Genomic DNA, 837 nt, shown 5'->3' with positions numbered 1-837 from the left:
GGGAGGAAAATAAACGGAAAACACACACAAACAATCCAATAAAGCGAAACACAAAAGGCTAACGAAGGAATGAATAACAATACAACAAAAAAATAAACAAACAAACAAACAAAAAAAGAAAATAACAAGCAAATAAACACGCAACCAAACAACAAACAAACAAACAGATAAACAAATAAACAAATGAGAAAATACTTAAAATATACATCAACCGACCAACCAACCAACCAAACAAACAAATAAAATATATATCAACCAACCAACCAAACAAACAAATAAAATACTTAAAATATATATCAACCAACCAAACAAATCAACACCTAACTGACCAAAAAAAAAAAAAAATACTTGAAATATATATCAACCAACCAACCAACCAAACAAACAAACAAATAAAATATATATCAACCAACCAACCAAATTAACAAATAAACAAAGGAGAAAATGCGTAGAACCTTTGTTCCTTCGCGCATTACCTTCGACCTGTGAATATCTCCATTGTCCGTTTCTCCGACGCCGAGGATCTTCCTGGTTTTGAGGCGCGAGTGGAGGTCTCCTGACGAGTGCTTCCTGCAGGGGGGAGAGAGAGGAGGAGGGAGTGAGACGGTGTTGCACTGGGGAATGAGGGAAGGGGAAATGGGGACGACTGAGTGAGTAGAGAGGGATGGTGATGATTGGGTGGATAGCAAGGTAAGGTGATGGCTGAGTGAATAGAGAGGGATGGTGATGATTGGGTGGATAGAAAGCTGATGGTTGAGTGAATAGGAAGGTAAGGTGATGACTGAGTGAATAGGAAGGTAAGGTGATGACTGAGTGAATAGAGAGGTATTTTGATAG

General features: G+C 38.2%; 1 protein-coding gene across 1 annotated transcript in view; it reads right to left on the bottom strand.

Annotated features, from left to right (window-relative positions):
- The window catches only part of LOC119581788 (tumor protein p53-inducible protein 11-like), a gene marked incomplete at its 5' end in the record, with an annotated part of 31,812 nt that extends 31,242 nt beyond the window's left edge, over positions 1-570 (bottom strand). The window contains 1 exon segment of the mRNA XM_037929917.1: positions 477-570. Coding sequence (XP_037785845.1) covers positions 477-570 — 94 coding nt within the window.
- Between the last annotated feature and the right edge of the window lie 267 nt (positions 571-837).

Source organism: Penaeus monodon, chromosome 15 (assembly GCF_015228065.2).
Source record: "Penaeus monodon isolate SGIC_2016 chromosome 15, NSTDA_Pmon_1, whole genome shotgun sequence".
Lineage (NCBI taxonomy): Eukaryota > Metazoa > Arthropoda > Malacostraca > Decapoda > Penaeidae > Penaeus > Penaeus monodon.
This window is presented reverse-complemented; position numbering and strand designations above follow the sequence as displayed.